The following is a 16,775-nucleotide window of genomic DNA, read 5'->3' on the forward strand; positions in this document are numbered from 1 at the left end:
GAAACATTATTCCTTTAAGGGCCCATTAACCGATCTTTTCGAGCCGTTGCTAAGGAACATTTATTCTCATATAACCTCATCATTTTTAGTTACTTCAGAGTTATTTCATGTGTTTTAACTTTTTCATGAACAGAAACAATAGTGATGAGGTAATCAAGCCACGCCCACGGTCATGTGACTAATACTAAAAAAAAACCAAAGGCTCCCAGGAAAATTACTTTATCGGGATTTTTTTCATTGGTTTAATTTTTTAATTTCAATCCTCATTACGCTATGCATAGATTTTGTCTCATTTCTAAAAGGTCAGATTTTGAGATAATTTCAAAATATTAGAAAGTTCGTAATTTTCTGAAAAAAAGCGTGATTTCCAAAAAGGAATGCATAGCTATGTTACCAACGTTGGTTTTAATTGGAATCCGTCAAAAAAGGCCGGATTTAATGAAAAACCGCGTTTCCTTTAGCATTTGAAGAAAGCAGAAGTGCGCCCGATATACATTGGGAGTTACCCTATCAGCACGCACGCAATTTACACTACCAGCGCACATCGGTAAAATCTAACAAAGCCACACGGAGTTAGTTTTTCTCTTTCTATTGTTCTTGTTTTTCTGTCTTTCTCTTATTTTGTCTTTGCTTGTACTTTTTTTACTTTGCATTTTGTGAAACACAAAGAAAAACATCTAAAATGTAAGCGAATTTGGAAGTTATAGAGTTGTTTTTATTTTCCGCGCTCAGGCTGACGTGAGTAACCGAAAGTGAAATTTCACCTCCTTGGCAACGCGCGCGAGCGCGTATAAATCGGTTAATGGGCCCTTAAAGAAGTTTTGAAACGGTTTATCCATCTTGAAAAGTTTAGGTTAAATTTTTCAAATTCGTCGTTTGTAATCCGTGCAATAATCTTCTCCATCCTCAACCATCCTAGTTCCTTTATGGTTTATTATTATCTCTTTAGTATTTTTCTACATTTGTAAACCACTATTTTCAGGTGTCCTTCAATTTAAGGGCAATTTTTTATTTCTTTGGGCAAGATAATTCAAAATACCACTCCTTGACCCTTTGGTACTAATCTCTTTTGTGTATGTAATGTTTGTCCACATACCTGGACATGTCACAACGTTCCCACTCCAAACCATAACGTCATATTCATCAATGGTGCATGTTCTAGTAGAACTCCCGGTCAGTTCGTGTCCTTCGGAACACTGAAACTCGCATGTGGATCCGTAAGTGTTGTAGCAGTTTCCTACGGTTTCTCCATTTTCAGGGGCAGTCAGCGTCTCACAGATACGTACTGTTTGAACAAGTAGAGATGAAAAACAAAACCAAACTTATCATTTTGTTTTATCATTATTTTAAAACGAACTTTAACTTTCTTTTCTAGGTCAACATGGCATTTTATTTGTCAATGTACTTTATTTTATTGATATGATACTTTATCTACTTTCGTTTTAACCAGTTGTACATTTTAATACCATAGGGTAAATTATTTTATTTATTGTATTACATTTTATTAGTTACTTGTAGGTCCACATCAGCCTCATTGGCTGCCAATTTTGCAACCTGTTTCACTAAATAAAGTGATGATGATGATGATGACGATAATGAAGATGATCATGATCGTGATCATGATCTTACACCCATCTGTTAATCCTCAGACGTTAACGCAAACGCATGCCCCACATCGAAGAAAGCGTAAGGGGTAGGGAGGTGTGAGTGGATGGAACCCATCGCCTGTATTTTCTTTTCAATAAGGTTATTTGCGTTTAATCAGGATGGCCCTCGACTAGCTGGTCATGGTGTCGTCTGACGTCACGTGAAGTTCCGTTCAAACAGGTACTAATTCTAAAATGTTGATAAAGAAATTGGGAGACTGCCAGCGGATAGGTTGGCTGCTATAGTAGCCTTGAATAGCGCTGAATTTCACCCGCTGTTCCTAACTTTAAAATTTTCACTGAATTATTATCGAAACTTGTTTTCTCTCAGATCCAGTCTTGCTCAACATTATTTTTCAGTCAAATATGATTACTCCCTGTTTTGAACCTCTCTCGGTCCACATAAACTATATAGGCATACAATAATAACAAAGAGAAACTACAAAATTGTACAACACGTGGTTTGGCCTTCATTATTTGCTAATCATGTAGAAGATTATACGAGTACATAAACATTTGAGAACATTTACGAGGGAAAGTGAGGAGTTCCCTCATTTTCTTTTGGCATTTACAACCAAATAGAAAAGCTTTTGAACAAAAAAAAGCAAACTTGTAAGTGACCATTGGAAAAAATATTGGAACATTGGCATTTTGATTTCGTTAAAATTAAATCATTTTCACTTTAACAACGTGTATGCCCACGAAAATACATAAAGTCAGTAAAAGACCACCTACCTCAAAATAAAAATTTAATTAACAACCAAATTGGTTTACAAGAACACATTGATAATTTCTCGTGAATCTCCTTGTGCGTTTCCAGGCAAAAGGGCAAGATTACTTTTACAGCTAGGCCTATAGTGTAGTAAACCTATGCAATACTTTCCACTGGCATACCATGAGCGTGATATTCCAGAAGTAATATAGACGAGTATGTATACAAAGAAAATCAGGTCAGCAGTGGGATATTAAACAATTATTGAACGAGGTTTTTTTTGTGATATCCAGAATGATCAAGGTCGAGGCTGATAACCCTTACCGAGACCTTGATTATTCTGGATATAACAAAAACTCAATCTAATGATTGTTTTATTATACATTGAACGAAAAAACTGGAAGTCATGTTTTCGCTTCTTCACTGACGGCAAGCAACACAAAGCGCGCGAACTTGACATAATTACCCGTAACCTTGAGTGTCCTTGGCATGATTATTGTATAATCTGCAGAGATGACGTCACAGGCGCTGATTTCAAAAATTCACCGTACGCTTTCGACCAATCAGAAAAGAGATAGTGAGTTTGATGTATAATAATCATAGTAATTGTATGCCAAAACAGGATATAATGATTTAGTTTCAAGCCTTGCTAAGTCCATAAGAAGTTCTAGACAGAGAGCATAGAAAAATGGCATATTACTTCGACACGTTACTCTTTTGAATCCCAGTTCTCCGTCTGGGTTTCCAGATACCCACTAGAAAATCACTTAATAAGTTCAAAAATTATTGTGCTGGTAACTTATGTATGTCCCAAAACATTTCGTAACCGTTCTTTGGTTGTCGATTTTGTTCGAAATGTACTTTAAGTTTTTTTTTTCTTTGGTATCAGGGTTGGTCTATAAGCTTTAATTTACAGAAAGTCAAATTTGAGAAAGATTCAATTCTTGTATTTGCTATTAATGTTTGAAAATTCAAGCTACAATTTGACTTAACTAAATCAAAAAAATGCCAGGCTAACGTTGCCAACTAGACTTTCTGCAGCAAAACTTGGAGGTTGCGACGAATATTGGTAAAGCTTCGTGGAGTCTTACTCGAGAGAGAATCGCAGAAATTTAAAATGGAGCACTACCATTTCCATAAACCAAACGTAATTCAAACGTATACAGCAGCAGGCAAAACCTTTCGATGGTCAAGGTAATATAAGAAGATTGAGTTCCTGCATGTAACCAGCCTTAACCGGCCGAGAGCCTATCAACACCGCTGTTAAGAGAAGACGCTGGAAATGGATTGGTCTCACACTAAGGCGTGGTGAGAGGAACGTAGCGCGCCACGGGCTGAATTGAAACCCACAAGGCACACCGAAACGTAGACATAAAGTTACGTGGCGCAGAAGCATCCAGAAAGACCAGGGCCGGGTTGTTCAAAGCCTGATTAAGGTGATTCCTCACATTTGCATTGCGCATCCTTACTGCACATAATTTATGGCGTCATTAGCGCGCGTTCGTCCACGCGCACATTGAAAACATGGCGGATTTGTCTTGATATTGAGTTCCGTCACTTGAAAAACTGGCTATAGCTCACTAACGAACTCGGGCACCCCAAATTTTTTTCCAGTCATTTTAATCAACTAATCATAGCAGCTGCACTGTAGTCTTTTCTATTTTGCAGTTTGATAGCCGTGGCAAGCAATTTGGTTCCAATATTTTAACAAGGATTCAGCTGTCTGTCAAAATCAAACTTAAAAAGTTTATTTGTGTCCGACACAAGTATTGACTGTAGTTTGAGGCGTGTTTTCATGAGTCTGGGCTCACGAAGAGTTTACAATAACTTGGAATGCGTTCTTGTAATAAGCATTAAATACTGCTAAAATGGGACATTTTCAATGCCTCACTGCTCATTAACGAGCATGGGCACCCCCCCCCCCCCCCTTTTTTATTTTATAATTGAAGTTCTCATAAATATTCAGTGGACAAAGTTTGAACAAAAATCTATTGGCAGTTTTATTTCAGGGGAATTACCTTAAGCTAACCCAGGATTAGCGAGAATTTTGATGCGAGTTTTGTAACTTTTAGGTGAGGTTTTCTGTTTATACTGTTTGTCCTTCAGTTTTGAGCTAGACTAAGCTCAGACTACACAAAACGTAAGCAGTAAAAAACAATTTTATGCAAGAGAAATTAATACTTCGGTTAACTTATAATCCTGGGTCAGCGTTAACCGACTTTCGAACAACCCGGTCCTGATGGAGGTCAACAGTTGGTGCGAGGCCAAGAGTGGCTCAAGACCGTCAGAGATGGAAAGTCACGGTAGAGGTCGCGCGCCCTATGACCCCGATGGTACAAAGTGGAGTAGACCAGCTTCGATGGCATCTGCATATCTTTAGCCTAACTATGGCAGCTCGACTCTTATCATGTCTTAACTTACTTGTGCATTCCTGTCCATTCTCTGGTGATCCACTCCATCCTGTGAAACAGTTGCAGGCAGAGATAGATGAGCTGCCTTTATTCGTGTGACCAGAGTTATCAGGGCAAGCTGTACACTCGTCTGCATAGCCAAGGAAATCCTTGTAAGTTGATTCCGGACATTCTACGAAACAAAAGCAAACAAATTTAAAATTAGCTAATATTACTGAGAGATTCAAAAGTATTTTGTTCACATGTTATTAAATACATCATTATCAAATCTATCTTGAATGCTCGAGGCGGCGTCGCTGTTAGCATGATAACAGTGAGAACTGGGCATCTAGCTAGAAATTCTAAAAGATTTGCATGCAAGAAAATTGACAAGCGCATCGACAAGGGCATACATCGACCTACTGAAATATTAACAATTGTGTTATTAAACAATTAACTCTTAGGATAAAAACTAGAGATAAAAAACGACGTTTCGATCTCGCTGAGATTATTTTCAAGTTTAAAAAAATAAAGTGATTAAAGTTCTTGCGTATATGAGTAAAATTAAGAAATGGGAATTTGAAAAGTGGTAAAAATATGTAAATATACTCTGAACGTTACAAAACGTAAGTGATAAAAGGTAAAATTAGTCTATAGGACTATGTCAAAAAGATATAATAATTGTGAAATATAAAATACTCTTCGCTATGAAAACAACTTTGCGCGGATAGAGTCAGACTGCTTGGTCAGAGTTGACTTTAGCACTTTTATAAAAAAGCATCTCATAAATTAATAGGCAGTTAAATTTGCTCTGGCGTTTCCGTAAGGTCTTAAATCAAAGATCTCTGTCACTTGGGTACCTTCCACGTTAATCTACAATTGAAACATGTTTTGCAACAATATGTTTTATCCAAGAAAGTAAGCAAAGTAAGTTCTTTCTCACCGTTACATTCACCCACATATCCAGACCCTGCATATCCCTTCGGACATGCGCACTTGTAGTCCCCGTACACCAATCCACAGGCACAAGTGGCGAGGGCGTCACAGTTGTTGTTACATTTATCAGCGGTCACAGATTCTATTTGCCACACCTCCTCATAAGGATCTTAAAAAGAACGAAAAAGACTTGCTTATACCTGTGACGTGTTACTTTTATTCTACACTACCTGTCTTGAACTTTTGCCAGGTTTATCTTGATTTCTATTTGAGATGGTATCGAAAATGGGGTAGGCTGTCTTTGATCGATCTTTTGTGGCTTAATGAGGTGCAACCTTTTTATGTTGCTGAACTCAGCGATTTGTGTTTTATCAGTCGTGCTGACAAATCTCGAGAGTTGGCCCTGGAGGCCACAAATTAAGTCTGTTACATTTTGTGAGTGAGATTTAAATCAGTAAAATTTTGAGATTTAAAACCCCTAGAAGTAATGAAAGTCATCAGCAATTTCATGGCAACAAAACTGTTCCGCGAGCTCGAGTGGTCTGGTTCTAACTTTCAAAGGTCGTCAGCTGTCATGCAGAGATCACGTGCCAAGAGAAAATTCTTTGATGACGTTGCTTTTTCACTAATAATTTAACGAAGGCACATGCTGTCAACTTGCCCTGTGTCCGCCCAGCTATACCGTTCACGGCTTGCGAAAAACAAATCCGTTCACTTGGTCTAAACTATATTTTACTCGACTATGTGATTTTTTAACCGTTAGGAAGTTCCTTTGCAACCGGCTAAATGCCGTTAAATGCATGCTTGTTTCCCCGAAGATATTAACAGGAGAAACGTAAATTGCCATTGCCACTCACTTTTTTCTCTAGGATGGCCTGCTCTTAACTGCCTCTTGTTATTCCTTTGTTTAAAATAATTTTATACTGTTCTTAGCACTCTTTTTAAAAAAAAGAAAGTGCAACATTTATCCCTCGATCTCGTCTCGGAAAAAAGCAAAACAATCTGTTTCCCTAGCGATCATTACGTAATGAACTATCTTTAATTCTGTGGAGTTGGTGCGGACTAATATACAAGTAGAATGTAAATGACTATCACTCTCAGTTAGAAACATTTTATTCTTAAATACTGTGAAGTATTGAGCATGAACACTCCTTTGAAAAAATGAAAATGGAACAGTGATTGGGCCTTACGGTATGCCTTTCGACAAAACACTTTTAGCATGAAGCTAAACACACCTTGGAAATTACATCACTGACTCCTCCTCCACGAAAACAACTAACATGCACGCAACGCACGTACGCACAAACATAAATATATTTGAATCTAATCATTTTTTCCTACTCAAATCAAAAACTTCTGAAGATTGTGTTACCGTTTTCGTGTGTTTTATGGATTAACTAACCAGACCACAATTGTCCCGTGAAGAAATGTTCTTTTTGTACTTTAACGACTAAAACAGGAAACCGAAAATGGAGAGAAAAGAAAAGCGACTGAACTCTTCAGAAATATCAAGTAATACACAATGAAACTAGAAACGGTGTCTGATTCCATTGGGTGCTCTCTCAAAGGAAAAACAGTTTCGATTATCAGTTTTCTTTGTAATTAAAAAACGGAAAAAGTTCATTAAAGGAAAATTTAGTCACATACCTCCTCTGAGATAGGTTGCAAGCTCAGCAAACTCGTCGAAGTCTTGCAAAAGAAATGCGTGCTTGTCTGGATCATCAACAAGAGATTCAAGATTTGCGTAGTCAATGTTACCAACACCTATGGCAAAAATCTCCACATGACCCGCTATGAGGTTTTGTGCTCGTGAAACGGGGCTCGAGTCGCCGTAAGGTGTGTTCCATTTGCCATCAGTGAGAAGGATAACGACAGTTTTAATCGTAGTCAGCGGCGTTCTTTTCAATCCGTTATTCAGGCAAACCTCCCAGGCCAATTGAAAAGCGTCCCTCATGTTCGTGGCCCAACCGTTGATACTTTGGGACATCGTCTTGAATTGTTCGTTAAATGTGCACTTGTTCTTGGAAGTATCGGGGTTGGAAATTTGAGTGATGAATTGGCTCGCCGTGCTTCCAAACGGTATCACCTCGACACGGGTTGCTTGCATGTCCACGCTGATCTCATTTAGCAAGTTGGTGACGAATGTTATTTCTTCATCGTAGTCGCTAGACGATAAACTGCCAGAGGTGTCCACTAAAAACACAAGATCAGAGACGGAATTATCGAAAGAAAGCACTTCATTTCTCAGCGCCAGGAGCTCCTCTTTTGAGACATCTAGCCAGTCTTGCCCTGAGATGAATTGAACATTTACCAGAATAAAAACGACAATGGGGAGGAAAACTCTTATCTCCTCCATAGTTTAAGCAGTGTTCGCACAACAGTAAGAGTTATCTTCAGTTGTGAGAGTTGTTCAAGCACAGCTGTGTCCAATTAACACAGCGATCCTTTAGGCAGCTGAGTAATTCTGTTCCGAGTGACTTCAAATCGAAACTATACGTTTTCATCACTGTTATATTTATTTTTATAATGACATAGAATATCATAACGTATTTTTTGAAGAATATGTGGAAATGCACTTAGAACCCTCTAATTCGTCGATTTAGTGCAAGGACGCATCTAAAAAGTTTTTCACGACAACGACTGTTTTGCTTAATTCTTAGTTGAAGAGAAGTTGATTTAAAATTAGTGAATGCCGATTGAACATAACGCATAGGTAAACATTGGACAGCTTGACAAACAAGGAAACATTTATTCCCAACGTTTGCTACCCACGAGTAAGTTTTGTTTTTCTTTCAGTGGATAATTGCAGTTTGCTAGTGTGTTGGAAAATAGACATCCCAGTCAGTTCCTTGACAACAAGAGTCTGTTAGCTGAAATTGACATGCTATTTCTTTTAAAGAGACTTATTCAGGGAATTCTTCCCATGCAGCAATTGACTCACTTGAGCCGGAAAAACTCACGGAATTCCCAAATCCACGACGTTTTGGAATAATTCCCCTTCCTAGTTTTCTGCCCTAGCACTGATTTTTTTTTTTCCAAGTGTGTATTTTACACGAATGTAAAATTACAAAGAAAAGCTCGATATACCTACACACATTTTAATCTGAATTCTGAATGATGTTTTTGTGTAATTAGCTTGACTATTTTTAAAAGTATAATTTCTCGAATTTCTTTCAATAATTAAAAGTCAATGAGACTGAAAATCTCGAGAATCGGTGGCCGAACTCGAAAATTCAAACACCCTGATACTTTCCCTGAAGAACAATTTAAAGAACTAACCTCGAATATACCAATGAAACTTCCTAAAGGTTTAGAGCTTTCGAGAAATTTGTAAAACGATAGAAAAGTCGATTTTCCCTCATTAACTGCATGTATACATTAATTTCTCAAACTCATTAATAATTGATCAAGAAGTTAAACGCCAAAAGATTTTTAAAACGCATTTGAAAAAGCAAACGACGTTTTGGCGCTACGTTACGCCATTATCAAGTTGACAAGTGAAAAAGTATAAGGTGTAATACGAATATATAAAATATGAAACAATACATAAAATATTTGCGGGTCCTATGGGCATAATTCCCAAGGTAAGAAACACAAAAAAGAAGAAAAAATGTACGACAGTGTCACGTAAACAGTTTGGCGTGAATGGAGTCGGTTTACGTGTTAAGAGAAGGTTTGATGTTCTTTACTTACAACATCTCTTAGACTCAGCAATCAAACTTGCTATTACATTACCTCAGAACTTTGAAAAGGTATTCAGCCTTTGTTCTGTTTTTGCCACGCTGTGTTTCAAGGTGTTCACAAATCACATTGAAATAGCTATACAACGCATTGAGTGTTGACGATCGGGGGCTTGTTAACCTTAACACTCAGAGTTTGTGACAGTTTTCTGCTAGTAAAGACGAGTTTTTCGTTAACATCAGAGAATAGACATCTTTGCGTACGCGATCGGCTGATCGCTGATTTTTAAAGGGCAACAGTGTGATACAAATTATGTCGGGTTCACTGCCCGGCACTTACATCAACGCATAAGTAAACACCGTTATACAGCCATCGGGAAACAAAAATCTTTTAGCGCTTAACTTCTTGATCAATTCATTTTCTAAATCTCTCATTTTCTAAATCTCTCATTCATCAAGTTAAAACAACGAAAATTACAACCGTGTAGGGCCTTTAGATACCCGGTCTAATTAGCATAGATTTTGACGATTTTACTTCTCCGTTCTACTGCTTTGTTTTTGTTTAGATTGAGAAGATATTTCAAACACTCGAGACAGTGTTTCATTGGCTATCCAAACACCTCGAATTTCGTGAAAAATACTCCGCTGCGCGCGTAGAATTTTCAACTCTCTTCTCGGTGTTTGGATATCCCGACGAATCATTCTCTCTCGTGTTTGATATATTACATGAAAAATGACCAAATTGTACTCGCTTGTATTCAAACTCTATGCAAAAATAACAGAAGAAAAGAAAAAATCTGAAAAAGGTGCAACTTTTCTATTTTTACTTTCCACTGGTACTGTTCACTGCTCTACAGTTATTTCAAGGGGTTTAACGTCCTTTTGAAAAAGTGTCACTGCCAGGTTTAATGAGCTTGTCTAAGTAAAATATCAAAACTTGACTATTTTCAGAAGCTTAAAATGCATCTTGGTAAGTCCGATATGAAGTCGAATTGAGTGCTGTGCAAAAGAGACGGTCCTTGCGACTATGACAAAATGCAATAAAAAATCAGGGCACTTGATTTTCGTAATAGCATGAACAAAAGTTCGCGATGTGCTGCTGTCAAATTGGAACAATTCTATTCATTTTTGGAGCAAGTTCTTCAGCTCAGTGATCCGTATGGGTAAGTTCGGTTTGGAGGCTGGTGTTTGCCGAAGAGAGAGCAAAACTAGCAAAAACGTCATTTTCTTCTGTCCGTACATTAATTTTGTTCTGTGCTTACTATCTGGTTGAATGAAATCTGATGATAGGTATTATCAAACCTCAGTAACAGGTTAAGGTGGCTGCATCAAGGGCTGAGTGATGTCACGTCAACAAAACCTCCTGGCAATTTTTTGAACTTCTTTATGAATCTATGTAACTATTTTTTCTTGTCTTTTTCATATCCTCCAAATGACTTCATCCACATATACACGAGTCACTTAACTGGACAAAGTGAACATACCTAACTAAATACCTATGGAGGAATACATCTGGAAATCAAAATGGATCGAAAAATGCGCAGTTAAGTAAATTAAACTGTACCTATTTAATCTGAAACGTCTAACCCTTATATAATTGACGCGACGCCGGTTAGGTAATGGGGTGTATGTGGTCCACCGGGAAGTTGCCAGTCCTTTCCTTCAAGTTTTTGATTATAGATTGTAAACACAACGCAAGATTGAGTGAGAACAGTTTGAATGATGCTTTGATTTATTTTTGTGTCTCTTTGGTATATCTTAGGCTCTATATGAAACTAATCCATACAGATCTCTTAGTAGAAGAAGTTGCCGCAAAAATGAATGAGATGCAAATTTAACAACAGCATGCAGCACATCGCGAACGTTCGTCTTTTGCCAGTACGAGCAGTTATTGCCCAGAATTTTTATTTCATATTGTTATGGCATGCATAAGGGCTATTCTTTTCCACGATGTTCAGATCTTAACTTTATATCGAACATAACAGGATGTATTTTAACCATCTGAAAATAGTTAGTGTTCGTACTGTCACTGTCACAGCTGAGTATGATTACACTTGCCCATTCAATCAGAGGCTCTTTGAGCCAACTTGTGAGATTTCAAACATAGTTTAAAAAGAGGGAATGGTTATGAGGCATGGCAAAGTTCTTTGTTGGCTATTTTGGGGGTAACCCTGCACAAAACCTGGCAAAATACAAAAGGTGGTTATGTGTGCTCATACAACTAACCGATAGAAGCATACCGATTATGTAATTCATGCATAGTCAATGAGCATGAAACAAAAGATGTGCAGGGTCAAGGACCTTCCAACATAAATCTTAGATGTTTGTTTGCTTCTTTGATGTTCACCAGGTTTCTTAACCATTTCCCTCTATTAACAATGGCTCAAATAACACATATTTATGACAAGGGTGGTCAAAGAGATTTTGAAGAGTTTGTATAACGTTCTTGGCAAACTAGTAAGATTTCAGATGCAGTAATCTGAACACTGGTGAAGAAACATATTTTGAAAACCTGACCTCCTAAGGATAAGCTTTTTGCGTAGGTTTGTTCCATTGAAGAGTCCCTCAAAAGTTTCAAAACACGGTCATATTTGGCCAGTCACATGACCAGAACAGAAAAAACCCTAAAACTTTAAACTAGTGTCAATAGATTGAAAAAGGGGAAAATGGGTCACACTTGAAAAAAAGAGTCACACTTGGAAAAAATGGGTCACACTTAGAAAAATGGCTCACACCTGGAAACGAAGGTCACAATTAGAATAAACGGCACGCAATGCATGCAGACGCGATGACATTCAACTGCCATTTCTAAAATTCTGTCCAGAAAATTGGAAAATAAACAAGCAAACGGATGCTCAAACGTAAGGCATGGTTCGCACTGTGGACTTTTTTGTTTTTGTCACACAAGTTTGTCAGGGCATTTACATCCAGAGTGTTACTGGGGTCGCACGTTTGCGACATAAAAGATATGCGATACCATACTGATGATAATTATTGTATTATATTTATCGGCCCAAAGCTGAAAAGCACTTTCTCATCGTCAAAGCATCATCGCTCCCTTTGGCTAGACTTTTTCTTTTTAGACGTTTTCTCTCCCAAGAATGTCTCTTTTGCGAAACAGAAGGCTGCTCTAGACTCGGAGGTAACGACGAAGCTGCCTATGGCTGTATGTTTTGCTGCTGAAAACAAATCAGCTGCGAGTCATTTCAACTATGCTATGAAAACTGAAAGCGTTGAAATTAGTGCGGATTAAAGTGGTTGGCCATACAGAAGAAAAAAGGGTCACGCTTAGAAAAATGGATCACACTTGCAAAAATCGGTCACACTTTGAAAAAAAGGTCACATTTGGAAGTGAGTCACACTTGGAAAAATGGGTCAAACTTGGAAACGGGTGTCACACTTGGAAAAAAAGGGTCGCATTTGAAAAAATGGGTCACATCTGTAAAAATAGCTCAAATTTGGAAAAACTGGTCACACTTGGCAAAAAAGGGTCACACTTGGAAAATTTGTCACATATGGAAAAGTGGGTCACACTTGAAAAAATGGGTCACACTTCGAAAAGTGGGTCAAGCTTACAAAAACAGGTAACAATTAAAAAAATGGGCCAAACTTAGAAAAATGGGTCACTTTTGGAAAAAAGGGGTTCACACTTCCTAAAATAGGTCACACTTGGAAAAATGGGTCAAACCTGGAAAAAAGTGATACACTTGTAAAAATGGATCGCACCTGGAAAAAACAGTTACACTTCGAAAATGGGTCACATTTAGATAAGTGGGTCACATTTGCAAAACCGGATCACAATTGGAAAAAAGAGCTACACTTGGAAAAATGAGTGAAACTTGGAACGAGAGGTCACACTCGGAAAACAGAGTCACACTCAGCAAAAATGGGTCACCCTTCGAAAAAACAATTACACTTGGGAAATTGGGTCACATTTAGATAAGTGGGTCACACTTGGAAAAATGGATCAGACTCGGAATGTTGGGTCACACTTAGAAAAATAGGTAAAACTTGGAGAAATAAGTCAAAATTAGAAAAAAAAGGTCACCTTTGAAAAAATGGGCCATACTTGGAAAGAAGGAGTTCTCAATTCCAAAAAAGGGTCACACTTGGAAAAAGTGTTCAGACTTGAAAAAAATGGTTCAGATTTGGAAAAATTGGTCACATTTAAAAAAAATAGGTCACTCTAAGAAAAGTGTTTTTACACTTGGGAAAAAAGTCACACTTGGCAAAATGGGTCACACGTGGAAAAAGGTCACACTCGAAGAAATTGGTCATATTTGGAAAAATGGGTCACACTTGGAAAAAGGTCACAATTGAAAAAATTAGTCACATTTGGAATAAAGGGGTCACATTCGGAAAAATGGGTCAACCTGGAATAGTTGGTCACACTTAAAAAATAGGTAACAATTGGAAAAATGGGTCACATTTGGAAAAATAGGTAACATTGGAAAAATGGGTCCCACTTAGAAAAGTGGGTCAAACTTGGAAAAATGGGTCACTCTTGGATAAAAAGGTCTCACACTTGGAAAGCTGGTTCACACTTGGAAAAGTGGGTCACCATTAGAAAAAGTAGGTAACAATTGGAAAAATGGGTCATACTTGGAAACGTGGATCACACCTGAAAAAAAGGGTCTAACTCGGGAAAATGGGTCACACTTGGAAAAATACGTCACATTTGGAAAAGTGGCTCACACATAGAAAACTTGGTCACACTTGGTAAAAAGATCACACTTAAAAAAATTGGTCACGTTTGGAAAATGAGGGGGTCACACTTGAGAAAAACAGTCACACTTGGAGAAATGGGTCACACTTGGAAAAATGGGTCACATTTGGAAACAAGGGTCACATTAATATAAATGAACAGCACTTGGCAAAATGGGTAACACTTAACTTGGAAAAATGGGTCACACTTGAAAAAATGGGTCGCATTTGAAAAAATGGGTCAGACTTGGAAGAAGGGGGTCACACTTCGAAAATTAGAAAAAATAAGCAACAATTGGAAAAATGGGTCACACTTGAAAAAAGAGTCACACTTGGAGAAATGGATCACATTTGGAAAAATGGGTCAAACTTGGAAAAAAGGGTCACAGTTAAAAAAATGGGTCGCATTTGGAAATAAACGGCACGCAATGCATGCAGAAGCGATGACGTTTAAAAATTGTTCCTAGAAGATTGGAAAATGAGCAGACAAACTGATTGTTAAACTTTTGGGTTACAAATTTTAGGGGTTTACATTCAGGGTAGTCCATTGGTGGTTCATTCAAGTAATTCATGTACCAGGTCCATCTTTTTAGTCCATGTGCTAGGGGTCAGCGAAATGTACCAACCCAAATAAAAAGCACTCCGCTGAAAAGTTCCTCTCTCTGAAATCAACACCTTATTATCTTTAAAGATATTTGGCAAAGCTAATTACCTCACCGGAAATTAATTTGTTGTTTTAACCATATACTTGTCCAAGAGAAAATCATTTTCTCTTGACTTGTCATATCGCGTGTGCGACGCGCTTGTCTATCTAAAATTGTATGTATCGAAGATATGTTATTATAATAATAATAATAATAATAATAATAATAATAATAGACTTGTATAGCGCTAGAACTATACAAACATACTCAAAAGCGCTTTACATTAAGTTGCCCGTGAGCGCAAATTTATCTGACACTGTATAAACCAAAATCCACCCCCAAATCTTCGATTAAAAGCTGAAATTAAAAGCACTCCGCTGATTCTACAAACAGCAAAGGAAAGCCGCAAACTGAGTACAAGTTTCTCTCTCTGAAATCGACACCTTATTATCTTTAAAGATATTTGGTAACGCTTATTTCCTCACAGAAAATTGATTTGTTGTTAACCGTATACTTGTCATCAATGAACATTCGTATTGTCTTTACCCTGACAAAACTATTATCAATTGTTTAATCAGAACCACTCTTTCGTTGACAGAAAATATAAAACAGCGCATTTCCAAAACTTCATAAAAAACTGAAAACTGCAAATAAATCGTACCCTGACTTCATTATCACTACTGTAAAATGTATATTTCAGTGCTCATACAATGCTCATTCAATTCACTTCAAGACTGGCAAAAGTACAACTGCGCTACCAATCCGTAAATTTTATGTAGACCCTTCAGCTATCGCGTGTGCGACTTGCTTGTCTATCTAAATTTGTATGTATGAACGATATGTTCTTATTAGGAGTTTACTAATGAGCGCAAATTTGTCCAACACTGTATAAACCAAAATCAACCCCCAAATCTTCGTTTAAAAGCTAAAATTAAAAGCACTCCGCTGATCCTACAAACAGCAAAGGACAGCCGCAAAGGAAACCCGCAAAGGAATGTTGCTTATTGTCTTTAAAAATATTTGGCAGCACTAATTACCTCACCGGAAATTAATTTGTTGTTTTAACTGTATACTTGTCATATCGATTAAAAGTAGTCTGCTGATCCTACAAACAGCAAAGGAAAGCCGCAAAGCCTTCACCTATCGCCTGTGCAACTTACTTGTCTATCTAAACTTGTATGTATGGAGGATAGGTTCATGTTATGAGTTTGCCCGTGATCGCAAATTTATCCGATACTATTTAAACAAAAATCCACCCCTAAATCTTCTTTTAAAAGCTCCAATTAAAAGCACACCGCTGAAACTACAAACAGCAAAGGAAAGCAGCAAAGGAACTCCCAGAGTGCATTTCGCTTCCACGGGTTGACAAAAAGTGCGCGACATGAGCGCACGGACATAAGCGCGACAAACTATGCGAAGTCACTATCCAAAGGAATGCATGCATGCCAGCATAAAGCGATGACGTCACACAATACGTCATTGCTTAAAAAGTGTCACACTCCGAAAAATGGGTAACAATTGGAAAAATGGGTTACACTTAGAAAATAAGGTCATACTTGGAAGAAGGGGTTTACAATTCCAAAAATGGATCTTACTTGCAAAAAAGGGTTACACCTTTAAAAATGAATCACTCTTGGGAAAAACAGTTACACTTGGAAAAAAGGGTCACATTAGTAAAAATAGTTCACATTTGTTAAAGTTGTTCCCGCTTGAAAAAATGGGTTACACTTGAAAAAACGGATCACTCTTGAAAAAAAGAGTTACACTAGGAAAAATGGGTCACACTTGGAAAAATGGGTCACACTTGGAAAAATGGGTCACACTTGGAAAAATGGGTCACACTTGGAAAAATAGGTAACATTGGAAAAATGGGTCCCACTTAGAAAAGTGGGTCACACTTGGAAAAATGGGTCACCCTTGGATAAAAAGGTCTCACTCTTGGAAAACTGGTTCACACTTGGAAAAGTGGGTCTTTGAAAAATACAGAATTCTTAAGAGTATCATCACATGGTCTGAAATGAGGCAACAAACCGCCCAGTCCAAAATAGGTCTATTACTCACAT

General features: G+C 37.7%; 1 protein-coding gene across 1 annotated transcript in view; it reads right to left on the reverse strand.

Moving 5' to 3' along the window:
• LOC145496732 (sushi, von Willebrand factor type A, EGF and pentraxin domain-containing protein 1-like) overlaps positions 1 to 8,119 on the reverse strand; it is a 44,294-nt gene extending 36,175 nt beyond the window's left edge. Inside the window, exons 1-4 of the mRNA XM_081476468.1 lie at positions 7,332 to 8,119; positions 5,692 to 5,853; positions 4,780 to 4,941; positions 1,097 to 1,285 (exon numbers count right to left, since the gene is read on the reverse strand). Coding sequence (XP_081332594.1) covers positions 1,097 to 1,285; positions 4,780 to 4,941; positions 5,692 to 5,853; positions 7,332 to 8,040 — 1,222 coding nt within the window. The 5' untranslated portion in view covers positions 8,041 to 8,119. The remainder of the gene's footprint in view (positions 1 to 1,096; positions 1,286 to 4,779; positions 4,942 to 5,691; positions 5,854 to 7,331) is intronic.
• Positions 8,120 to 16,775: the final 8,656 nt, after the last annotated feature.

This window comes from Orbicella franksi, chromosome 9, assembly GCF_964199315.1.
Source record: "Orbicella franksi chromosome 9, jaOrbFran1.1, whole genome shotgun sequence".
Classification (NCBI taxonomy): Eukaryota; Metazoa; Cnidaria; class Anthozoa; order Scleractinia; family Merulinidae; genus Orbicella; species Orbicella franksi.